Source organism: Loxodonta africana, chromosome 8, assembly GCF_030014295.1.
Source record: "Loxodonta africana isolate mLoxAfr1 chromosome 8, mLoxAfr1.hap2, whole genome shotgun sequence".
NCBI lineage: Eukaryota > Metazoa > Chordata > Mammalia > Proboscidea > Elephantidae > Loxodonta > Loxodonta africana.
This window is the reverse complement of record NC_087349.1, coordinates 77,281,706-77,307,100: the sequence shown is the minus strand read 5'-3', so window position 1 is coordinate 77,307,100 and position 25,395 is coordinate 77,281,706. Positions and strand designations below refer to the sequence as shown.

The 25,395-nt window shown below is 38.7% G+C and overlaps 2 protein-coding genes and 1 non-coding gene across 3 annotated transcripts in view; 2 read left to right on the top strand and 1 right to left on the bottom strand.

The window, feature by feature from the left end:
• Positions 1-625: 625 nt before the first annotated feature.
• On the top strand, positions 626-8,478 carry AGR2 (anterior gradient 2, protein disulphide isomerase family member). Its single transcript, XM_023544378.2, has 6 exons — positions 626-755; positions 1,020-1,083; positions 1,193-1,245; positions 2,576-2,649; positions 5,502-5,565; positions 8,238-8,478. The coding sequence occupies exons 1-6, from the start codon at positions 626-628 to the stop codon at positions 8,369-8,371; spliced, it is 519 nt and encodes a 172-aa protein (XP_023400146.1). The 3' UTR covers positions 8,372-8,478.
• Positions 8,479-11,081: 2,603 nt separating this feature from the next.
• On the top strand, positions 11,082-11,153 carry TRNAC-GCA (transfer RNA cysteine (anticodon GCA)). The gene has a single exon. It is a non-coding gene; the product is annotated as a tRNA-Cys (tRNA).
• Positions 11,154-17,710: 6,557 nt separating this feature from the next.
• Positions 17,711-25,395, bottom strand: part of TSPAN13 (tetraspanin 13) — a 30,894-nt gene continuing 23,209 nt past the window's right edge. The window contains exons 5-6 of the mRNA XM_003407094.4: positions 22,806-22,919; positions 17,711-18,778 (exon numbers count right to left, since the gene is read on the bottom strand). Coding sequence (XP_003407142.1) covers positions 18,704-18,778; positions 22,806-22,919 — 189 coding nt within the window. The 3' untranslated portion in view covers positions 17,711-18,703. The remainder of the gene's footprint in view (positions 18,779-22,805; positions 22,920-25,395) is intronic.

The following is a 25,395-nucleotide window of genomic DNA, read 5'->3' as shown; positions in this document are numbered from 1 at the left end:
TTATAGGATCTCTATGAGTCAGAATCGACTCGACACCAATGGGTTTTATATATACATATATGTTGTTGTTGTGTGCCGTGGAGTTGATTCCAACTCATAGTGACTCTACGGGACAGAGTAGAACTGCCCCATACGGTTTCCAAGGACCAGCTGGTAAATTTGAACTGCCAAACTTTGGGTTAACAGCCAAGCTCTTAACCACTGTGCCATCAGGGCTTCATATCTACCTATCTGTCTATCTATTAAATATACATATATTTTCTCCATATCAATCTGTATCTATATAGAGATAACCCCAGAAACCCAGTGCCATTGAGTCGATTCTGACTAGAGATATCTACCTCTATATAAATCTATATCTTTATACGTATATCATATGGTTCTATATCTATATAGAGATGGATAGATAGATAGGCAGGCAGACAGACACACATACTGCATATTCTTAGAAAAATCCTGTGGAAGGTAGCTTTTCACTCCAATCACATGTGCTCAGTCTCAGCAGAGCCTCAGTTCCTGTTGTAACCCACTGTTGTAAGGCAATCTGAAGATACTGAAGATGGCTAATGCATTTTTGCTTTATTAACTTCTCATTTATATTTTTGTTTTCCATATCAGATTTGCCATGAAGAAGATATCAGTGTCAGCATTCTTGCTCCTTGTGGCCCTCTCCTATACTCTGGCCAAAGATACAACAGTCAAACCTGGAGCTAAAAAGGACTCTCAACTCAAACTGCCCCAGACCCTCTCCAGAGGTAGGAATCTGCTTCTTGTTGGTTTCCAGTCACGGCTTTGTTGGAAAAGATGTCCTAACTCTTGGTACTGAGACTTGTGTGATGAATATATTTTGGTATCTATCCTTGTAGATTTATGATGGTTTATATCTATTTCAACTTTCTCCAGAGATTTTTCTTCTTTAGTATTGAGTGTATATCTATCCCAATTTTTACCATTGTTTTTCAACAGCTTTAGGTCTAAGATTATAATAGCTTTAAATATTCTGGTTCATTTTGTCCTAGGCTGGGGTGATCAACTCTTCTGGATTCAGACATATGAAGAAGCTTTATACAAATCCAAGACAAGGTAAAGACAAGAACTCTGGGCAAAACTCTCAAGAGCACCACCTAGTGATATTTAACTATACATAAAGTCCTACTCATCGAAAATTATTCAATCTCTTTGTTTCTTAAAGCAACAAACCCTTGATGATTATTCATCACCTGGATGAATGCCCACACAGTCAAGGTAATTTCTTCTTCACAGTATGATTTTCTTTTATAGGTTTTTAGATTTAGGGGCAGAGTTCAGATCATTCATCTTTGCGTCCTTAACACCTAGCTCAGTTGAATAAAAAAGCATATTTTATGTAGTAAAAATGTGTTTTAAAGCAACTTCGGATATTTCCACATGATTTTTATTAACCATTTGAGCATATTTTGAAGAACAAGTTTTAGGGTTTATCCTTAACTTCTTTGTTTTTATTACATCCCACATCTAATACATCAGCAAACCCTGTTGGGTTTATCTTCAAAATGTATCCTAAATCTAGGACCGGCTAAGTTCCCTACGCTTAGAAAAGCTCCACACTTGGTTTAATGGTTTGCTGTCACTACTTTGAAAACTCTTAATAATTTTTGCACAAAGAGCTCGCATTTTCATTTTGCACTAGGCCCTATATATTATATAGCTGGTCTGGCCCACACTCAACTGCTGACTCTTGCTACTACCCTGGTCCAAGCCAACATCACATCTTGCCTAGAATACTTTAATGGCCACCTAAAAGGTCTCTCTATAGTCAGATTCTCCATGGATGAGCCTTTAAACATAAATCCAGTCCTATCACTCATGTGCTCAAGTGGCTTCTCATCACAGGTAAAATGAAATCCAAATTTGGGGCCATAGCCTACAATAATAATAATACATAATCTAATCTGGTTCCTGCCTATCCTTCCATTCCTGCTACTCTCCCCTTGCTCTCTCCACACTACCTGGCCTGGCCCTAGTGCTGTTCCTCGAACATTCAAGTTCATACCCATTTTAGGCCTCCTGCTCTTGCAGTCAGTTCCCTCTGCCTAGAGTGATCTACTCCGTAAATCTTAGAATGGATCTCTCCCTCACTTAATGTCGCCTCCTCAGGGAAGTCTTCCCTGAATTCCTCATAGTTTCTAAGCCCCACGCTTTATTTTTCTTCAGAGTACATATCCCCAACCTGAAATTGTTATATATTTACTTACTTGTTTATGGTCTGTCTCCCATACGAGCATTTCAGTTCCATGAAGAAAGCACATTGTTGGTCTTTGTTTTACACTCCATCCCCAGTGCATAGAACAGTGCCTACTGCATAGTAGCCATTCAGTAAATATGGACTAAAAAAAAGTAAGCGAATGAATAAATGAATGAGTGAATATAAAAAAAGCAAAGGTAGTCAATGACATAGATATTATTTCACTGATCATTTGCTAAAAGGGCAAAGTAGAGCACTGTATTAAAATACAGTTCAACTTAGAATGTAACAGAGAACAGTGGTTTTCACTGATAATGATATGGTACTCGATGACTGCTCATTTCATTATAGCTTTAAAGAAAGTGTTTGCTGAAAATAAAGAAATCCAGAAATTGGCAGAGCAGTTTGTCCTCCTCAACCTAGTGGTAAGTTTACTTTTCACCCTCACTGACATTTCTCCATGCCTCATTATCAGAAATGGATGATTCAGTTCATCCATTCCTGTATGTCTTAGTCATACTACATTAACTGGGATCTATTCCAAATATCCCATCTCATAGATTGGAAAGAGAAAAGATATTTTATTTTATTGATCATCTACGTTATATGTCTATGCTTTTATTTAGTAATTAGTCATTTTAGGTTGCCTGAGAAATATTCCCCTGCAATCAGGATTTTCTCTATTGCTGTAATAATCGAAAGGTTTTACATTTTGCAAATTACTGCACACACACAAACGTCCTCTGCCCCTCCTACAGTCCTGGCTGCTCCAAACCCATTCTTTTCCCTTGTCTCCTCTCTCCAAAGAAGGGGCAGCTCTCTGGCTGTCCACATATAGCCATAACTGATTTTTAAGTTTTCTTTCTTTGCAAGTGTTGTTTCTAATCAGTACAAAAACAGGTTCTACAAACTACAGCTCTACTTAACCCTCTGTTTTCTCTTTCCCTCTGTCCCTCCCTCCCTTTCTCTGTTTCTGTCTCTTCCTCTTCACAGGTTGGCAGTTCTTCCTCATCTCCCTTCCACAGGCTCCCTTCCTCTTTCCTCCCTTTAATGTTACTGACTTGATGACTCTGTCCTTGATGTACTTCTCTTTTTATAATTTATATTCTGTCTGGACAGCTTTATGTGTACTCACCGTTAATCAATACCTACACACTGATAACTCCCCCACCTTACCCAAACACTCAACAACATTTAATTTGTGAGCCCAACCATGTTCCAGATATCCCATAATAAGCTTAAGCTCAACATGTTCAGCACTAAATGTATCATCTTGCCCTGCCCTTTTCAAATGGCTCTTCTTTCTCTATTCCCTAACTCATCAAAAGTGGCCCTCTTCTAGATTAACCAAAAAAAACCAAACCAACCCCATTGCTTGAGTCTATTCTGAGTCATAGCGACCCTATAGGACAGAGTAGAACACCCCGTAGGGTTTCTAAGGAACAGCTGGTGGATTCGAATTGCTGACCTTTGGTTAGCAGCCAAGCTCTTAACCACTGTGCCACCAGGGCTCCAGTTAGACTCTCCTATTCACCTCCAATAGCCAATCAGTCAAGAAGCTCTGTGCTTCTAACTTCTAAATATCCCTGCTATTGGTCACTTCCTTATAAACTCAGGACACTATTTTACCATAAGACATTTTCACTTGTGCCTAGTTTACTTCAGTGTTAGTAAATGGCTCCTTGCCTACAAGATGAACCACATATAAACCTCACATGGCTGTCAGGGTAAATACTGAAGAGGTAGAATTGGAATCATTCTACCTGTTCTGACATCCCTTTGGGGGCACTCATCTGTTTCTGAATAAATGAAAACTCTGTGGCATGGTGTGCAAGGCCATTCATGAGCTGGTCCCTGAAGCAGCTATCTAGTATCTTCTCACACCACTGCCCTCATACATCCCTTGCACCTCAGTCTTTCCCAAGCACTTGGTCAGTCCTACAGGAAAGTGCCATGCCTTTCCTCTTTACGCCTAATGGCATGCTCTTCTCCTGCCTGGAGTAGCCTTCTCCCTTTCGTGGAACTGATCCCTATTGATTTTTTTTTTATTGATTCCTCTTTACCCACTTCAGAAATCCCTACTAAAAAACCTACAGACTCTGTCAAATGCCCTGTTCTGGGTGCCCACTGCACCTGCATAGCCTCTAATATAACATTTCACCCACGGATCCTCAGCGTCAGTTTTCCTGCCTATATCCTACAATAGACTGCGTTCATTAAAGATAAGCACTGTATCTTGCTAACTAGATTTTTAAAGTGCTAATAAAGAATTGGTAAATGGATGGATGAATGCTCAAGGTAATCCTATTATTGTTATGTCTCCAAAACTGACTTCTCCTTTTTTCATTAATCTATCTCATCCCAAGGAGCTCTGGTGGCACAGTGGTTAAACACTCGACTGCTAACGAAAAAGTCAGTGGTTTGAACCCACCAGCCGCTCTGCAGGAGAAAGATTTGGCAGTCTGCTTCCATAAAGATTTACAGCCTTGGAAACACTATAAGGCAGTTCTGCACTGTCCTAAAGGGTTGTTGTGAATTGGAATCGAATCAGTGGTGGTGGGTTTGGGTATCTCATTCCTACCTCATCCAAGATGTCTGCCCCAAATATTATAAACCAAAACCCGTTGCTGTGAATTCTGACTCACAGTGATCCCATAGGACAGAGTAGAACTGCCCCTGCAGGATTTCCAAGGCTGTAATCTTTATGGGAGCATACTGCCACATCTTTCTCCCACAGAGCAGCTCATGAGTTCGAACTGCTGACCTTTTGGTTAGCAGTCTAGCACTTAACCATTGTGTCGCCAGGGTTCCCTCCAAACACTATAAAACCCATAGCCAATGAGGAGATTCTGATTCACAGCAGCCTATGGAACAGAGTAGAACTACCCCATAGGGTTTCCAATGAGCAGCTAGTGGATTCAAACTGTCAACCTTTTGGTTAGTAGCCATAGGTCTTAACCACTGCGCAACGAGGGCTCTCCATTCAAACACTATAGCTTCTTCCATCTTCTTTCTTCTTGAACCTTTTGTTCATTACCACATACATTCAGCTCTTTACTTCCCATTTTGCTTCACATTCTACTCTTATTTCATGCATGTAACTTGTCTCCTCATCTAGATTATAAATTCTTTATGGAAGAGATATGTCTTAAGCTATCTTACGGTGCCTGGTCCAATATTAGATGCATTTTTTTTTTTTTCGGATTAATAAGTTTGACAACTAGAGTAAACAAACTAAAAAACCTGCTTTTTCATTTTGTTTGGTTTTTAAATCTAGTATGAAACGACTGACAAGCACCTTTCCCCTGATGGTCAATATGTCCCCAGGATTATGTTTATTGGTAAGTGGAAGTGACAATGAGATGAAGCACACCCGGAAGCTATACAATCACAGCCATATCCCTTCCTTTGTCCTCCCCTGTGCCCGCCCGCTGCCCCACTTTGGCCAATTAACTCTAGCAAGGAGTATAACATTTCTCCAAATTTCACAACATATTTTCAGTCTTCTATTTCCACGGATGACATTTTTTCTCATCTGCTAATTCTGATTTTTCAATTTCTGCCACAAATACATTTGAGAAGGAAGACTCCTCTTAACCCTATAAATGTATTGATCATTTTCCTAATCACATTGGGCCTGTATTTATTTTTAATCAATCAAAGTTTCAACTTATGTGTTAGAATTTTGATAAGCGTTTTTGGAAAGTTAGGAATATGAGCTGGGGGCGGGGGGGTGGCGGGAATCAAAGGAGCCATGCTCCTGCCTCTCTCTGGTACTTTCCATATGCTGTTCCTTCTACAGGAAAGCTGTTCCTGCTTTTCTCCCCACCTTCAAGTCATGTAGTTAAGTCCTCAGTCATCACTGTCATTCACTGATCTGGTCAAATCCCCACTGTATGCTCTTGTAGCCCCATGTTCTCTCATTGGTAGCACTTCCCTCACTTATAATTTTGTATTTATTGAGAAATTAATAAATACTTGAAATTTATTTATATTCCATGGGAATATAAGGCCAGGGACCATATCTTTTCTACTCACTATCATATCCCTATCATGGCCCTGTGTAAGTAACTTCTCAATACATTTTTTTTTTGTTTGTTTGTTTTTTGTTTTTCTTTTTTTTCTCAATACGTTTTTGCTGAATGATTGAATGAATGGATTGAGGCTGGCTTTGATAAAATCGATAATTTAATCTATCACATAGCAGAACTCACTCTAGTCAAATAGTTCACCTATATAATCCATCAAAGTTGAAATTAAATGTATAACATGTGAAAGAAAAACAAGTGAAAGCAAAAAAAAGAAGAAGTCTAAACTAAAGCACTAATTTTAGAGACTAATTTATATTTGTCAGGATTTAGAACATTTAACCAGTAGCCAGGTGAGTTGATTCTGACTCATGGCAGCTGCCTGTGTGTCAGAGTAGAACTACGCTCCATAGGGGTTTCAGTAGCTGATTTAGATCTCCAGACCTTTCTTCCAAGGTGCCTCTGGGTGGATCTGAACCTCCAACCTTTGGGTTAGCAGCTGAGCATGTTGATGATTTGCACCACCTAGGAACTCCTTTAGAACATTTAGAATCCTTAAACTTAAAGGGACTTTAGAGATCATCTGGTTACATCCAGTGCAAGAATTGTTTTTACAGTATCCCTGTCAGAGACCATTGTAACTCACATTCCACACCTTCAGTAATAAGAGCCAACTCCAAGGCAGCTTGCTCTAACTCAGTAGTTCTCCATTCTGGTTGCACTAGAATCACCATCCAGGACACCTCAAACCAATTAAATCAGAATCTTGGAGGAAGAGGGGAAAGGAAGCCAAGCATCAGTATTTTTTAAAGCCTCTCCAGGTGATTCCAATGTACAGCTAGGGCTGTCAACCACTGGTCAGGTGTTAAAAAAGCCTGTCTTGTATTGATTTGGAAACCCTGGTGGCGTAGTGGTTAAGAGCTATGGCTGCTACCTAAAAGGTTTGGCAGTTTGAATTCACCAGGTGCTTCTTGGAAACTTTATGCTGGCAGTTCTACTCTGTCTTATAGGGTCACTATGAGTTGGAATCGACTAGACGGCAACGGGTTTGTTTTGTTTTGTTGTATGTTGACTTATTACAAAGATTAGATCATGTCTTCGTGTCCTCTGTCTTAAGTACTTGTTGAACAAATGAATGTCTGCTTATTGTAATGTGTAATCTCTTGCTCCTTGTCCTGCCTTCTGAAACAACACCCCAAAGTCCCAGCAATAGACTTTGCATACTTGCAGATGGTTCTTACGCGTCTTCTTCATCTCATTTCCAGGACATATGTCTCAGGCTCCTTCAATCATCTCTCTCAAAAGCAAAGTTTTTAGACTCCTCCACAATCTGATACCTCCCCTTTAAATGCACCTTATTTTTAAAATACCTTTTTTCTCATTGATTTGGTAACTTAAACATGAAAAAATAGATTTAAAACTAGAGAAATATCTGTAAATGTAAGAGAAGACTCTTAAGCCTCTGTTTTTAAAATGCAGGCAGCTAACAATCAAGTAAAAAGTAGAGACACTACATTCTTATTTCACCTTTGCCATTCTTAAGGGCTTGCATTCTTTTAGTCATTAAAGAAACTTTTGTTTTGAAAACTGGCTTTGGATGTGTGCTCCTAATGATCTAGGTTGTTTGTGGTAACCCATTTCAACTACAATGTAATCACTTTAAGAGTTTAGAGATTGTCAAGATTTTCACCAGAAAACCTACTTTCTCCCCCCACCCCCATACATATTATTCTGTTGTCAGGTTGCTATACATGATAGCAGGGTTCATAACATTGTCCACAAATAGCACTGTGCAGCTGTTGAATGTTCTCGGCCTGCTTGAGCTACTGGCTGGGGAGGCAGGGAAGCAAAGGGGATGGAGTAGAAATTCAGGGGAACTGGGGAACACAGTGTTCCTCTCACAGGACAAGGGTGTGTAGTCTTGTCATGCATTAAGGGGCTACTCGGAAACAAAGCACTCCATTGCTTTTGCATTTTCTTTGCAGACCCATCCCTGACCGTTAGAGCCGACATCACTGGAAGATACTCAAATCGTCTCTATGCTTATGAGCCTTCAGATTTAGCACTATGTAAGTTTACCTCATTTCAACATTCCTGTTGCTGGAGTGGAAAACCCTGATGGCTTAATGGTTAATTAAGTGCTACAGCTGCTAACCAAAAGGTTGGCAGTTCAAATCCACCAGGTGTTCTTTGGAAACCCTATGGGGCAGTTCTACTCTTGCCCTATAGGGTCGCTATGAATCGGAACTCAGTGGCAACGGGTTTGGTTTTTTCTTTTTCTTATTGCTGTAGTAATGGAATTAGAGGCCACATGGGGAGATGAGAAAAAGCTGGGCTCTGGCACACCAGAGAATCAATTTGACCCTATGTAGCCTGTGTCCTTGGGCAAATCACACTCATTCTCCATCTCAGTTTTTTTTTTTTTTTTAATCTCAATTGGAGATGAATTATTTAATTATGTGTCTTCTTCTTTAAGAGAATTCTATGACCTTACATAAACATTAGCTGCTTTTCAAGCTTTCTTTTAGGCTCCAAAAACCAAACCCATTGCCGTCAAGTCAATTTCGACTCATAGCAACCCTAAAGGACAGAGTAGAACTGCCCCATAATGTTTCCAAGGAGCAGTTGGTGGATTCAAACTGCTGACCTTTTGGTTAGCAGCTGAGCTCTTAACCACTGCACCACCAGGGCTCCAACATAGAATTTCTTCTACCAAAACACTGAGTGCAATAGTTGTAGTAATCTATATGCTATTTTTTCCCCAAATAACAAAAATGAAATAATTTAGTCCAGCTTGTTGAAGTTGAATTTGAGTTTAATTTTCAAAATCAATAGGAAAGAGGGATCTAAATAGTTGCTCACTCACGTTCCCTGACACAGGCATCCCAAACCCACTGCCATCGAGTCGATTCTGACTCACAGAGACCCTATGGCACAGAGTAAAACTGCCCCCTATAGGTTTCCAAGGCTGTAAATCTTTATGGAAGCAGACTGCCACATCTTTCTCCCATGGAGTGGCTCATGGGTTTGAACCACCAACCATCTGGTTAGTAGCCAAGCGCTTAACCACTGGAGAAAAAAGTTGGACTTAAGGCAGATGAAGTGCCTAAATGTGGCATCTAATGAGTCCTCCTAGGAAGAAAATTAGGTTTCATCCTAGGAAGCAATTCAGGTCAGTTGGTTAGTGGTAGTGGCTGCCTAGAACTGTGCTTTCTAATATGGTAGCCATTAGCTATGTATGGCTGCTTAAATTAATTAAAATTAAAGTTAAAAAATGTAGTTCCTCAGTCATACTAGCCACATTTCAAGTGCTCGCTAGCACAGACACTACTCATTTTCATAATCCCAGTAATTTTTGTTGGGCACCACAGACCTACAACATTGTGTTGGGAAAGATTGTGAGGTTATATCTGAGCAGCAGAAAAGATTATCATGATCCATTAGCAATGTCTACAAGGGGTACTGGGAGGATGAGAATAGCACATTTCAAGTATTTGCCATTCTTCTAGATGAAAGCAAATATCTAAGACTTTAGACTCCTTAAAGTCAGGTATCTTGCACAGCTACTATCACAGTACCTTGTAGAATAAACTAGTATTTATAGAAGGAATGAATAAGCAGATGCTCCGTTCCTATCACATGGACATCTTATTTTAATAATCATTTTCTTGACTTGCTACAGACAGAATAATGATCTAGTAGCATTTGGGCTCTGGAGCAGTAGCTCCACCACTTGTTAGCTGTGTTATCTAGAGCAACTCAACTTCTCTGTGCTTGTTTCATCATCTATAATGTAAAATACTAATAGTTTTGTGATGGTTACATGAATTCATATGTGTAAAGGACTTGGTTTGCTATTATTTATAACTTATGTTCCACCTACTTCCAAAGTAAGTTGTAATAGATACAAACCCCTAACATATTTCATATATGATTCACAATTTACTTCTGAGGTAGCCAAAATTATTTTCTGCCAGTGGAATTTATAAAGGGACTATTCTAGAGTTGAGGGGGTGGAGAAGATTTGGAAAGGAATGAATATGGTAAAGAGACCTGAATGCAACAAAAGCTGTCTTGCATAATTTCAGGGAAAAATTTGACAATAAAGTTATCAACTGTTCATCCATGAGGAAAAAAGCACCTCACCAAACAATGAGTAGAGTACCCAAGTTTGGGGATTGACTAACTCTATCAATATAATCACTAGTGGCATTCTGACTTAAAATTTTGCCTTGTTAGTGCTGGACAACATGAAGAAAGCTCTCAAGTTGCTGAAGACTGAATTGTAAAGAATATAAAAATCTGCAGGCTCTTTCCGCCATATTAGGCCTTAAGATTTGGAAACCAGAGGAGATTTGAGAAGACTTTGGAGATGCAGAAGCACTGGTTGACATCCTGATTATATAGTTTAATGTTATGACAGTTAGTTTGTTGTTGTTGTTGTTGTTTTTTCATTTGGTTTCAAGTATACATGTATGAAAACAATATTATATACTACAATAATGAATCAAATTTTTAAAAAAATAAAGCCTTTTGGGGGTGTTTACCCTGAGGTTTTTCGTTTTTTCACCGAACAGGACTACTGGGGACATACAAGATGCTCAAAGAAGGGATAAGACAAAACTTGTTCAGTGAAGGTCAAAGACAGTTAACATCTCACTACACTGTAGGTTTTCATTGGGTCACCAAAAGTAGACAAGCTAAAAAAAAAAAAAAAACACACACACACATTAGTTTAATCAACAGAAATATCAAATGGCATACGCTTTAGTATGCAAGAGTATAGTAGAAAGGCATTCCAAGAAAACCAAGTACCTACTTGGAGATGTGGGGGTATAGCTCAGTGGTAGAGCAGTTGCCTGCAGATCAAGAGGTCCCCAGTTCAAATCCGGGTGCCCCCTTGTATTTTTGGAAACCCTGGTGGCATAGTGGTTAAGTGCTATGGCTGCTAACCAAAAGGTCAGCAGTTCGAACCGACCAGATGCTCCTTGGAAACTCTACGGGGCAGTTCTACTCTGTCCTATAGGGTCGCTATGAGTCAGGACCAACTCGACAGCAACGGGTTTTGGTTTTTTCATTGGAGATAACCCTTCTCCACCCTGGCCAGGAACTCCAATATACACACTTTAATTAGTAATTCAATTTTAGTCAGATTTTGCCCAACAAAGCACTTAATGCTTTCAGGGAATGCCTCTGGCTAGCAGCCTATTTCAGTAGACTGACCAACAATGGAAAGGTCATGGAAGTACATCTGCACCCAAAAACACACCCTTAAGAAATCCCAAGAATTAGCCTTATAATATTTGTGGTCTCTCAAGGTTCTACAGTACCAACACGGAATAAATTTAGCTTGAATTGGAAACAGCAAGGTTCTCAATTTTCCCAACTTCTTTGCCAAAATATGACTGGCTGAGAGAAAGGCAGTGATACCATGTTCATGGGATAGAAATCTGGTTACTACTTACATTTGGAAAAGTAGTGAGGGTACGACATAAAGCAGGAGAGTAGCTTTAGCTACTTTTAACTATATATTCTGTCTAACAAAAAACAGACCTGTTGAGTGGTGTCTGGGGTCTTAACAGCTAGTAAGTGGCCACCTAAGATGCATCAGTTGGTCCCAACCCACCTGGAGCAAAGGAGAATGAACACCGAAGACACAAGAAAAACATGAGCCCAAGAGACAGAAAGGGCCATATAAACCAGAGATTCCAACAGCTTGAGATCAGAACTAGATGGTGCCCGGCTATCATCAATAACTGCCCTGTCAGGGAACAGAGTCCCTGACAGAGCAGGAGAAAAGTGGGGTGAAGAACTTAAATTCTAGTAAAAAGACCAGACTTAATGATCTGAGACTGGAGGGACCCTGGAAGACATGGCTTCTGGACTCTCTGGCAGCCCAAAACTAAAACCATTCCCAAAGCCAACTCTTCAGACAAAGATTAGACTGGACTATAAGACACAAAATGATACTCGTGAGGAGTGTGCTCCTTAGCTCAAGTACATACATGAGACTAAATGGGCAGCTCCTGTCCTGAGGCAAGATGAGCAGGAAGAAATGGACAGGAGGTGGTTGAAAGGACAAGGGAAATCTGGGGTGGAAAGGAGTATGCTGTCACATTATAAGGAGAACAACTAGAGTCACATAACAATGTGTGTATAAATTTTTGTATGAGAAACTAACTTGAACTGCAAACTTTCACTTAACCAAAAACCCAAACCCGTTGCCATTGAGTCGATTCCAACTCAAAGCGACCCAACAGGAGAGTAGAACTGCCCCATAGAGATTCCAGGGAGCGGTGGATTCTTTGGCCCCTGAATGGTTGTGGTGTCTATACATAAAGCTTTGCATATTGATCTTCTTTTCTTTGTCTTGTTTAACTTCTCTGGATAGATATTTTCTGAATAGATCCATTGGCATTATTCTTCCAGGGCAAACAATATATCTTACTTTTCTATTTCTCACAGTGACTGTCAAAGAGCTATGCATTAGTAGATGCTGAGCATATATTGTTTACTGGATGACATGCAAATCCTCAGCAAAAGTATCACCAGAGGGAATCAGCTCCCTTCTCATAAGCAGATAACCTACAACTGCTGAAAAAGGTAAAACACTGCACTAAGAAAGCTTTCGGAGGGTTTATGTGAGGAGAAATGAGGCTTCATTTCTATACACAAATATTTTAAATGACAACTAAGTGATTCAAGTGCAGGCAATGCCTGGGTTACAAATGTCCGATTTTCATGTTATACAAATTTGCCCTCACTTTGAAATGACTGAACGAACCCCTACTCACAACCAACTCTTCATTACAATCACCTTCACCTGCAGCATGTGCAGCCCTTAAATCATGGAAAAGACTTCGAGCCTTTTCAAGAATTTCATGCACCTGTTCTGACTTACTTACAAATTTGACTTAAAGACACACTTAGGAATGAATCTCATTCCTAACCCAGAGACTGCCTTACAGCAAAATAATGTTTATTTTTTTTTTCACAGGATTGATGGGAAAAGAGTGCTAGTCCTTAAAATGTATTGTGTGACAAAAGGTTATTTCAACAGCACGTATAAATAAATCTTTGCGGAAAGCAAATGTCAAAGCTGCAAGGAAAATGGGTTTCCCCTCAAAAAAGCATTAAAGCAAAACAGAGCAAGAGTCAAAGAAGACATTGATTGTCTCTGACCCAGTCTGCTCTATTTCTGAGAATTTATTCAACAGATAGAGTTCTGTGAAGATTCCAATGGCAACATTTCGATTATAAAAAAAAAAAAAAAGAAAACAAAAAACTGGCAGTCTCCAGATATAATGGTTATGTAACTGCAACAGGTTGTCAACATAGTAGTAGTGACTATGGAGAAACAAAAAAATCTAAGTGGAAACAAATTCATGCTATGATTGCAACTGCAAGGAATGTGGAAATACACAGGTTAGAAATAGAGCTAAATATGCAAACATATAAATGGTTGTTTTAAGAATATTAGCAATGCCTATTTTACAAAATCCCTTGTCATCACACAATCTTTCATTGATTGGTTTTAAATTTCAAGTGAAAATATTCCTTATTAGTTGCCATTGAGTCAATTCCAACTCATGATGACCCCATGTATGCAGAGTAGAAATGCTCCATAGGGTTTTCAAGGCCATGACCTTTTGCAAACAGATTGACAGGCCAGTGTTCCCAGGCACCTCTGGGTAGGTTCGAACCACCAACCTTTTGGCTAGTCATCAAGCACTTAACCATCTGTGCCACCCAGGAACTCCAACCATAAGACTAGAGTGAATTATTTCAAACAGCTGAGTAGAAACATTGGTAACATAAATCATCTATGAATATTAACTGAGATGATGAACACGCCTGATTAAACCATTCTTTAACTGCTTTAGACCTGTAATCTTCTTCAAATGATCATCTATGACCGTCTCCATTTTTTTTTTCACGCATTCAGTAATTTTCAATAGCTTCTAAGTCCCCCTTATATTCAGCAATCACTGATGAGAACAAGGTTCAGGGGAAGAACAGAAAAAGCTCTAAGGCAAGAGTAGAACTTTCTTCAGTACCTAACCAAGGAGCTAGACTTCAAAGTCCAAATAAATTCAGCCTAACTTATTAAAAGGTCACTGAAGTTGTAACCTTAACTACCTATAAAAAAGCAAGATCCTGAAAGTAAGCAAACACTGGCTTCACCCTCCAAGTGAAGTCAAAGCCCCAGTGACATCACTAAGGTTGGTGTCACCAAGCTCAGTAACTCACGGTGTCACTCCCCTCCCCCACGGACCTCCTCCCATACCAGACCATACAGAATCCTTAATAATGTTTACTATCAATTTTAATCATAGAATAATATGTGATAAATATAGCTACGAATTGCTTAAATGTAATATTTCTTAATATTTCTTAGATCATATAAATACTAACAATATTATTTTGTAAACTCTTTCTACACTGAGTTACATTAGTGACTGAGTGTAAGCCTTTTTTGATTTTTCTGCTTTTCCTTTAATTACTACTTCATTCTCAAAAGTTATTGATATAGGTTCACAAATACTACTTACCACAATACTGTAGGTCAAACACCAGAAAACCTGACACAGTCAGCGACTATAAAAACACTAGCAGCAACAAAAACAAGAGCGCATGCTTGTAGCGCAAGCAGACAAAACCATGTGATTCCAAGCATCACTGTAATGGAGTAAAAACGACAGCTCTGACCAGAGAGTATTAGAAGGTTCAAATAGTAAATCAGAATAAAGCTTTAGCCTTGTAAGTATATTGATACATGCAAGCTGGGCTTAAGAAAAATGTTTTTTGTTGTTTTAACTAAGCACAGGGATATCTGTATTAATAATAATAAATTTCTGCTGAAATTACACAAAAATTTTATAGATGGTCATTTTAGGGTCGCCTCCTCTGAGGGTCACCCAGTGCAGTCTGCACCTCCTGCACTTTAGTGACTCCACTGCAAAGATCATTCTTTGATGTATATTTTAACTCATGGGTGACCCTCTCAAGCCCTCATTTGAAAATGAATTCCAAAGCTGGTTTTCCTCAAGACAGTAGATGAGAAAAGGCCTGGAACACCACACGGTAAGGGAGTCTGACTTTTCCCTTTCTCACTGTCTCAAGAGATATTTCAGCAGCTATAATTGTCTAGTTGTCATCTGACATTCAAGAAGTTCAGCATGAAGAGGTCTGTTTTGTCTGTTCTCTCTCCCACCCTCCCTCCTTCCCTTCCCTCTCTTCCCTTCTCTCTTTTATTATTGGTGGAGTTGAGGTGTTGGGTGAAGGGCAGTGTTGGTTGTTTCCTTGAAAGTTGTTTAGAAACCATTTACCAGCAATGTGTATTGTATCTGCATTTGGTATAGAGAAACTGGTATAAAAACCAACTGCTAGTCCCCAAGTATACCAAGTACAGAACAATGTTACACAGATTCCCTCACTTATCCAGAAACCTGGAAACACTGACAGTTAAGTTTATTGTCATCTCTAATAAAAGAAAAAAATTCACATGTGAAATGTTTGTATTTTACAATTACAATGCCTGGTATCTCTTATCTCCTGTGAAATACTATATAAAAATGCAATTCTTTTTTTAGTACCAGCTAAAGAGTGAAATAGGTTCATGTGTTTACTCAGTGTATTTTCAAAAAGATGAATAAACTTAAATAGGGTTAAACAAATACTGAGAATTGAGAAAGGTTTATTGTTAAGGAAACTAAGAACTGAAAGCCACACTTCACTTCTCTGACAGGTTCTATTCAACAGCATATTTCTTAGGTTGAACATGCAGGACCAGTTTTCACACCAAATGCATTGTGGCTTATATAACAGAGTATCAACGATGAATTTAATTCATGTGAGCTCAAATTTTGGAAATTAGAGCCTAGCATTTTTTTTTCTTTGTATCAACACTATAATCTTTAGCTAAAATGTCACCTATAGCATCCACTGATTGAGCAAATGCCCTAAAACATTCTTCTAAATGGAATATGTAAACAGAGAAAGCAATTTTTTTTTCTTTAAGTAGCAAAGTTCCTTTTTAAAAGAAATGCTAGGTTTAGAAGGAGAAAGCACTAGGGTTTTGGATTGCCTTACAGCCATCTGTTGGAATTTGAGGACAGGCCCTGATCTAAAACTCTCCCTCCCCTGATGCCATGTGTCTATAGCAAGTGCCCTGTGTAAACAGGCAGGGAGGACCCTATGTAACCCTGGGATCAGCATGGCCTCTGCAGGCTCACCAGGAGGTCCATTCAAGATTCCGGATAAGCCTGTTTGGAGCCTTTCCAGAGGGTGTTATGACACACTGTGGAATAGAAGCCCTTTGTGTCTCTGCCCCCAGACACAAACAAAGATCACAGGAGACCTCCCAATATGGCCTGAGTAATCTATCCCCTTCAGACCTCCTTGAGAGCATTGAAAACCCAGACAAATTTGACAGGGCTGTCCCTAGGACTTAAAAATGTACTTCTTTGGTGGTCAATCATCAGCTAGTACACACTCTTGTAATCCTACAGTTTAGTTGCCCCAAAGATTCATCTTTCTCAGACTCTGATTTTTAATTTGGTTGACCTAAATAAATAAGGCCATTCCAATCAGAGCATAAGCCAAGGCCATGGGCTGGTTCCCTCTGGAATAAAACCCATTACTCTTACTACTCACTTGCACCAAGAAAAGTGTTGTATAAAGACATTTCAGACTCTCGTGAGAATATCAAAATATAACAAAGCACAGCCTGATAAATGCAATTATTGTCACTTAACTAACCGTACATGTAAAATATGTTGAAATGGCAAATGTTCTGCTATATATACTTACCACAATTAAAAAATATATATAACAAACAAGAAAAATACACAATGTCTTAAAGACAGAATTCAAAAATCTGACTTCCTTCATGTGATTCCTCTAATCTCATCTTACAGTACAAGTGGGAACATTTTTAGGGGTACCCTAGAGCTCAATATGACATCACAGGAATTGTCACAATTCAATTTTCTTGGAAGATTAAGCATAACACTTAGCTGGTTTTGTAGAGTCATAGAAATGATGTATGCACAAAATGTTCCAAAATTCTATAGATCAACCACTTACTTTGTCTAAAACCTATCAAGACTATTGCCAATAAATACCGTGTACTGCATACAACGCAAGACAATAAACTAGTAATTTTTGGTGGCAGGGAAGAACTTATATATTTTTCACACATAAATATAAGTGATTTCTCGTTCAAAGAACCTTTCTTGGCATGGTAATGAAATTAAAAATTGGATGATTTCAAGAAAGGATATGTGGATGACTACCAATTGACCTCGGTGCTAGAAGTTCATTTCCATGATCAATTATACATTAAAATAACAATATCCAGCTCTACATCAGTCAACACAAACCCAAAACAGAAAGAAACAAAAATCCATTGCACTTAATTCATTTCTTAACTCTCATTACCACCTTAAGTCAAACATTTGTACATAAACGTTGCCACTCTTTAATTTTTTAACATAATATACAATACTATTTCAAATTATGAGCAATCACATTCAAATATGCTTGGATTTGACAAGTTGCTGTGACAATACTGAGAAATTTCATGAAAAAAGTATTTAACCATTCGTAAGATAATCAAATATCTTTTTGCTACATGGGCGAACATATTAATAATAACATGTTTAAAACAGCAGTCTTTTGGACTTCAAATTACTATAAAAGAACAATCAAGGTTATATATACTTTCTGAATTATGCAAGCTTGTTCCATTTTGAAGGCTGAAGGTAAATGCTACATATTAGAATGCTTCTTGAGGCTACTTCTCCATTGCACTTACCTGGAAAAGCCCCAAAACTAAACCAACACTTTACTAAAGACATAGTTATTTCTAGAATACACTAGAGGAATCATAAAAGACTACTAGAACTAAAGTATCACTTTCATATTAATGATTTCACCACAACACATCTTTCCTTAAAAAGACAAAAAACATTGGGAATTTGGATTTCCCTTATTGAATTTAACATAACAGAATCTCATACTTCCTGGCTTTAATAAACTTCAACTCTTTTTTCCAGTAGGAACTATCTACACAGCACAGTGCTACATAAAATTATTCCAGTGAAATGTGTATTTAGATTCACAATATGACCAACACGATAGTGTCATACAAAGTTTTTCTGCAGGTACAAATGCTAAGAAAGGCCACAGTGGACAGCGCCAGACACTGTGAATACAGTAGGTTACAGGTACCACTGAGGGTCGGAGGAGACCGCAAGTTTCAATTTTTTTTCAACAATGAAAAAAGAAAAACATTTAGTGAAACCTAAGGGTAAAAATATCTAATTCCACTGTCAATAATGTAATTTTTCAGATATTGTTTCCTCAATTAAACGGGCAAATCAGCTTAACTTAAAAGTTACAGAAGGTGAACAAGATCAGAAAATGAATGATTTTCCTTGTTTTGCCATCAAAGGAATGCACTAGGATTAGCACGAGGATCTTTCTGGTTCCTGTATCTGTAGGTCAGCCAAACGCCCAAGATCTGAAATGGAAAAAAAAAAAAATGAAGAATAAAGAGAAAGGAGCAATTGTGTTATTTATTCAGTAAGATTTCATTTATCAGTAAGATAATGGCATAACTCTGTAATCTCTGAAGCACTTTGCATTATTTGTTCCAGGGAGAAAGATTTGTTTTTCTCTTTGAAATGTACTAAGTAAACCAAATGAGGGGCCCTAAGGAAAAAAATATGAATAATGTGTTAGGCTAAATTATGACTCCCCCAAAATTTCACTGTCCTAATCCCTGGGACCTACAAATGTTATATAGAAAAAAGGGACTTTACAGACACGATTAAGGAGCTTATGATGGGGAAAGCATCCTGGATTATCTAGGTGGGCCCAATGATATAATCATAAAGGTCCTCCTAAGAGGGAGGAAGGAGGGTCAATGTAAGAGATACAGAAAGTCAGTGATGGTGTAAGGCACGCAGAGTCCAAGAGAGAAGATGCTATGCTGCTGGCCTTGAAGATGGGGAAAGGTCTGAGGCGAAGAATGCAGGTGGCCTCCAGAAGCTAGAAAAGGCAAGGATGCAGGTTCCTCCTAGAGCTTCTGGAAGGGACAAGGCCTTCCAAGACTATTTAGGCTTCTGATTTCCAGAACTGTAAACAATAAATTTGTGTTGCTTTAAGTCACTAAGTCTATAGTAGCAATAGGAAACTAATACAAATACTGAATAGTCTGAATAGTTAAACTATCATGTGTTTTGAAAATTCAGAAACAAACTGGGGTCATTATAAATTATGTGACAGCAAAGATCTTACAAGAAATTAATTTGTCAACACAGACAATTAAAAAAATGGTATAGTTCCATGCCTCTTGAAGAGGGTATAACCCTATAGTCTTAGAAAAATGACTAGTTGTTATTATAACATTTTCCATACCAGGTTTATGAAAAAAAAGTTAACCGATATAGCCTAAGTTTGAAGATATTGTGTTCTTTCTGTTTCTACTTCAAAGTTGCTTTGTTTTAAATAAATAAATAAATAAATCTAACTTCTTAGAAAAAAGGTACAAAATTTTAATGGAGCAAAATGAATTTCAAATTATATTTCTACTTTAGATCTGTGCTAAGTGTTAATCTGAATTTTGTTCATTTGACTTCTTAGTCACCCATTAGCCCTTTAATTACTTCTAGAGAATTACAGCAAATCCCAAAATTTCTCAATTGACCACAATAATGACGGACAATGTTTATAGCCACAACATATATAGGCTGATGAAACTGTGGTTTGTGAGTTGAACCAAGGACAGATAAGCCTAACTTGAAGGAACAGAAACTCTCTGCTGGAGCCTGTCCGCAGGGAAAGAAAATGAATTTATTTAACAAATGCTTATCTAACACACTATACTACGTGACAGGCTCTGTTCAATATACTTTATAAGTACGAATTCATTCAATCCTACAAGATAGATATTATCAGCATTCCCATTTTACAGATGAGGAAACTGAGGCATGGAGAGGTTAAATAAGTGACTAATAGTTACACAGTTCATGAGTAGCAGAGCCAGGGTTAAAACCTGGAGTCCATGCTCTTAACCACTTTTTCCCATGCTCCCATATATGACAATCTGATGTGTCACTGGCTGGTGTCAAGCTGACCTTTCACTCACTAGTTCAGCCACGATGATTGATACAATAATAAATTACTTATACATCTGCTGTTAAACACATACTTCTCTGAGCCACCTCCTCCCACCCCCAACCCACACCACCTGCCCAAGCATCATGTCCCTGACTCTCCCCTCAGAAACTGCCACACAGGAAGCTTCTAGTTAGGATTTTTAAGGTTGTTAAATATTTTTATTATCATTCCTGTAATACATGCCAATATGTGAATCACAGGGAAGCAAAGCACTTGGGTAAATTAAATACTCATAATCTAGCATCACGTTTTTACCAGTACTGAATTTCTCAAATTCAGTGACAAAAAGGAAAAAGTGTTTTCCTTTTCTCTGTTGCCTAGCCACTAACTCCTCCCTCAGAAACCAAATGCAAAACAGTCAAAATTAGATAATTATTGGATTTTAAGATTTCAAAAATACTCTTGATTTAAGGGATTTTTTTCAAGGGTAACTCTAACTAGACCTGATCAGCAACTCTCTGCTGATTCTAGAAGCTAAGCCTGGTATGTAGCAGGTCATAAGAGTATAGTCCATAACATAGAAATGTGTGTGTAGTATGAAATAATAAATCTATATTAACTTAAGTAAGGAAAAGACAGAAGGAAATATGCCAAAATAGAAATCATGACTTTTTCTTAGAACATAAACAAATACTTTCAACTTTTTATCTTCATAATTTTCTAAATTTTGAATTTTCTTCAAAGGACAAATTATCATAACATTTTTTTCAGATTATAAATGAATGTTTCTCTGATGATTTCAGTTTATTTTAAGATTACTATAACTAGTTTAAAGCAAATCTTTCCTATTTTATCTGACATAAGGAACCATTGGTAGTTAACCATGTCCCTGCAAACTCTGGTAATTTGTGATTCTGTGAAATACTGAATAAAATAAAAAATTTAAAAGTGAGAGAATAAATATTTGACTACTAAATATTTACTATCCGGAAATATCAGGTTGTGTAAATTATTATTAAAATATCCAGCTAGGTTTCAAAGGGGATTTTTGATACTTAAAGCATAGAGAGCTCTATAAAAGAACACTTTAGAAATCCAAGTTTAATGAATTTATATTTTAAAGAAAGGCAACTTACAAGGTAGGCAGAAAGTGAAGGCAATGTGGTCTGAAAGGAAGAAAATGGGGTTGCTCAAAAGAACAACTAAATTCTCAAAATAAGTTCCAAATGTAAAAAAGAAATCATGTGGCAAAATGCCATGAACTGTTGAATCTGGCTGGTGGGTATACAGGAGCTCCCTTTCCAGTTTCTCTCTTTCCATCTATATTTTTATATTTTAACCCTAAGTTTTGGGGATTTTTTTAAGGAGAAAAAGAAAGCATAGCATTCTTTTCAAGAATTCTATTGAAATAAAAGTCAGTCACAACCCACAAGTCAGACAGCTCTTTTCTAAGAAACGGTGAAATGAAAAAATGTCAGAGTAGGAAGGGATCAGGAAAAGAGAAAAGTAGTTAGAATAAATATGACACATACATTTTAGTTTGGTAAAAACACTGATGAAGGAATTCATCATTTCTTAAAATTATCAAATGTGTTTTTCCTTACAGACATATAAATATTATACACTTATTAATGTAAAACTATATTAATTAGTAAGTATATAAATATATACTATATACATAAGAAATTAACGCTGGTTACCTATAGGCTTTGGACGTCTGGGAACAGGAGAGTGGGAGACAGAATTGAAAGCAATTGTTCAAAGCATACTTTTTATATGTGTATGTGTACTATATACTAATATATATGTATTCACACATATATATTAAACAACGTGAATGTCCCACTTATTCCAAAATTAAATTAAAAAATTTAATTTAGCATAAAAACCAAAAAGAAAAAAAACTAACCCCACTGCCGTCGAGTCGATTCCGGCTCATAGCAACCCTACAAGACAGAAGAGAGCTGCCCCAGAGTGTCTCCAAGGCTCTAATCTTTATGGAAGCAGACTGCCACGTCTTTCTCCCACGGAGCAGCTGGTGGTTTTGAACCACCAAACTTTCAGTTAGCAGCCAAGCACTTAACCACTGTACCACAGGGCTCCAATTTAGCATAAACTAAACTATAATTTACCATAGAGCTAGAAGAGATCCTAAAGATAATCCTAGTCTAATCTCCTCATTTTATTTATTCATTATATTTTACATAAGAGGGAACAGATAAAGCATTTAATCCTCTGTCACAAAGGTAATACTAGATTTAGGAGTAGAACCCAGGTCTTGTGATTCCCAGTCCTGCTACAATGTTAGTTCTCAATGAAAATATCCACTGATGCATTCCAAAAGTTGAATGCCATGATAAAGTGAAACGCCATGCCCCCTGTCGCCATATAAACAGGCAAGCAAATATTGAGTTATTTTCACATACCTCTGTAAAACTAAAGAAGAGACCAATGCCGCCAACAAATCTCAAAACCTCTCCAGCATATTCTTCTATTATCGGAGCACATGGTGAGCACTGGTGACCGCTTTTAACACAGCTCTGTTTCAATTAAAGAAAAATAACTTCTATTTCAATATACATTTACGAAGAACATATAGAATCTACAAAAAAACAATTTAGTGTCTGGGAGTACTATTTCTGATTTGAGGCTTTGGTTCTTTCACCAGGACCTAGGACCCTGTGGTGAGCAGAACTCTAAGATGGCCCCCAAGATCCTCTCCACAACCCCCACCTCCAGTACAAATCCTGTATACCGCATTTTTTTCACAAATAATGCGCCTCCCCCACACACATATAATGTGCACAACACGCCTAGGAAAATAACGTGCGAGGGAGTTGTGCGATTGGCAAAAAAAAAAAAACATAAAACACGCAAAGTATTTGTGTAAAAATACAGTAATCCCTTGCTTGAGTGGGAAGCACGTCTTGTGAATATGATGGGATCATCCCTCCCCTGATTACACTGTACTCTCTAAGACTCCATCTCAGCAGAATGGAGAGACAGAGTCTCATACTGTCTTTGATACTGCCAGGATTTAAGAGTGCCCTGTATTAGGACCTGAGAGCAGCCTCTAGGAGCTGAGAGAGACACCCCAGTAGGCACCCAATTAGAAAACAGGGACTTCGGTCCTACAACCACAAGGAAGTGAATTCTACCAACAACCAGTGAGTGTGGAAGGAGATCTTCTATTTCAAATGAGACTGGAGTCCTAGCCAATGCCTTGATTTCAGCCTGGTGAGACCCTGAGCAGAGAACCCAACTAACCTGTACCCGGACTCCTGACCCATGGAAACCATGAGAAAATAAATGGGTGTTGTTTTAAGCCACTAAGTTTGTGACAATATGTTACAAAACAAGAGAAAACTAATACAGGCCCCTATAACCAAAAAAAAAAAAAAGCCACAAGAGGCCTCATTGAGGGAATTTCCAAATAAGAGCTCAGAGAGGTGCTAATAGGGATTCCCCAAAATATAAACCCATGTGAACTTCTCAAGAGAGCCAAGCCCTGAACCTATTCTCACACAGATCAGGTCAGAATTTGGAGGCCAGGGGCCTCACAAGGGTGGCTGTAATTGGTATATCATTTAGCTTAGCTCCCAAAGAGAGGGTATGAAGTTGTGATGGGATATGCGGTACAGTAAATTACTTAATATGGTCCTTCTAACCACAGGCTTTGTGACTCCCACACAATGCTTAGTTGAGACTATACAAATATGGCATTTGTGGCCCACCAAGGGGGCTGGACAGCCTGCTAAGAATGCATATAAGGTACATGGAACCCCTGTGGGGGTGGGCCATGCAAATAAGGTAATATGGAACCTTAATGAGGGAATTGGTCAGTTTTGCCATCCCACTAGGCTTAAAAAAGACAGCCAATCCCAGAGTGTGGGAAGGCCCTCACCATCACCAAGAAAGACCTGGGAGCAGAGTCTGTCCTTTGGACCTGTCCTGAGAACCTCCTAGACCCAGGAAACTGAGAGCTTAACACCAGAGGCAGCACATAATGGCGAGAAGCAGTGACAAGTGGAGCAGAGAAGTGGTAGCAGAGGGACCAGCAGGTTGGCAGAAGATGGCGTGATGAGTTTCCTAGCCTATGGAGTGAGAAAGCTGAGCGCCTTTGGGCAGGAGGCTTGCTGATGGGCTGATGGAGTGGGGTGCCTCCAGGTACTTGTCAGCAGAGCAAGGCTTGCCAAGCCACAGAGTTAGAGAGCTAAGTGCCTTCCAGCTGAGGTTTACTGGCAGAGTGGGTGTCTCTGGGCACTTATCGATGGAGCTAAAGAGCTTTGTAACACTTGCCCAAGCAGGGCAGAGCCCAGGCCAGCCAAGAGGCCTGAGAGTCCAACGGCCAGAGAGAAGCCTGCCTATAGGCACAGCCAAGAAGCTGTCCTGACCAAAGAGCTGTATTCTGAGTCATTCCTCATGCTCAATTATAATCTGTTCCTTCTCCAATAAACCTCATAATTGTGAGCATTGTCTGTGAATTCTGTATGGCCGTTGCAATGAATTATTGAACCCAGCAGAGAAGTGGAGTACCGTGGGAGGGACAGCTGGTATCAGAATTGTGTGATAGACATATTTATAATAACAACAACAAAAAAGAGTAGCTGCTGAGGCCACTTACGTACAACCAAACACTTCCTGGGATTTGGTTCCTCGGTTTGGAGGTTTAGGATCATGGCTTCATGGGACAACCCAGTTTTGGCCTAATAACATACTCAGTGGTTCTATCTCCTAGTTCATTGTGCTGTGCCTGGGATCTTAAAAGCTAGCAAGCAGCCATCCAAGGCACAATAATTGTTGGAGCCCTGGTGGTGCAGTGGTTAAGAGCTCCACCTCTAACCAGCTGTTAACCAAAAGGTGGTTTTAATCCACCAGCTGAGCTGCTCCTTGGAAACCCTGTGAGGCAGTTCTACTTTGTCCTATAGGGTTGCTATGAGTGGCAGTCAACTCAATGGCAATGGGTTTTTGGTACTCACCTGGAGCAAGAAAGGAAAAAGGAGAGTCAGGAATGGG

What these genes read in the sequence shown, in the direction of transcription:
- AGR2 (XM_023544378.2), top strand. Translation starts at nt 626, where the DNA reads ATGAAGAAGATATCAGTGTCAGCATTCTTGCTCCTTGTGGCCCTCTCC. An exon ending in GCCCCAGACCCTCTCCAGAG is followed by an intron (nt 756 to 1,019) that starts GTAGGAATCTGC and finishes ATTTTGTCCTAG; the next exon opens with GCTGGGGTGATCAACTCTTC. An exon ending in CCCCAGGATTATGTTTATTG is followed by an intron (nt 5,566 to 8,237) that starts GTAAGTGGAAGT and finishes TTTTCTTTGCAG; the next exon opens with ACCCATCCCTGACCGTTAGA.